Source organism: Charadrius vociferus, unplaced genomic scaffold (genome assembly GCF_000708025.1).
Source record: "Charadrius vociferus isolate BGI_N301 unplaced genomic scaffold, ASM70802v2 scaffold459, whole genome shotgun sequence".
Lineage (NCBI taxonomy): Eukaryota > Metazoa > Chordata > Aves > Charadriiformes > Charadriidae > Charadrius > Charadrius vociferus.
The window spans coordinates 2,057,017-2,057,459 of record NW_009650249.1 but is presented as its reverse complement, the minus strand read 5'-3'; the positions used below and the strand labels follow the sequence as shown (position 1 = coordinate 2,057,459).

The 443-nt window shown below is 62.5% G+C and overlaps 1 protein-coding gene across 1 annotated transcript in view; it reads right to left on the bottom strand.

Annotated features, from left to right (window-relative positions):
- NKAIN1 (Na+/K+ transporting ATPase interacting 1) overlaps positions 1–246 on the bottom strand; it is a 37,050-nt gene extending 36,804 nt beyond the window's left edge. The window contains exon 1 of the mRNA XM_009893005.1: positions 193–246. Coding sequence (XP_009891307.1) covers positions 193–246 — 54 coding nt within the window. The remainder of the gene's footprint in view (positions 1–192) is intronic.
- Between the last annotated feature and the right edge of the window lie 197 nt (positions 247–443).

Here is a 443-nt window from a genome sequence, read left to right as displayed (position 1 = left end):
GTTTCCGGTGGGTTTTTATCTTTTTTTTTTTTTTTTTTTTGGGGGGGGGGGGGAGGATGGCAGTGAAGCATCCCCAAGCTGGTCCCGCAGCAAGGTCACCGCCGAGACGGAGCGTGGGGAGCGGTGACAGCCAACATTTCGCACAAAGCACAACCCGGCATGCTGATGAGCGCAGACGGCCCTTCGCCTTACCAGCTGCAGGCAGCAGAATCCGACCAGCGTACATCTCCCATTGCATCTCCCCATGGTTTCCCAGCCGGAGCCTCGGATTTTCCCCCACCGTGGCCTCGCGTCGCCGTCCTCCAGCTCCTCACCAGCCTCCCCTTCTCCAGCACAGCCGCCACCCGGGGACCATCAGGGGGACACCACCACCATGTCCCGCTCTCCAGCCTCCGGCCAGCCCCGCTACTTTCTTCACAGCAGCCCTGCCGGCTCCCGCATCC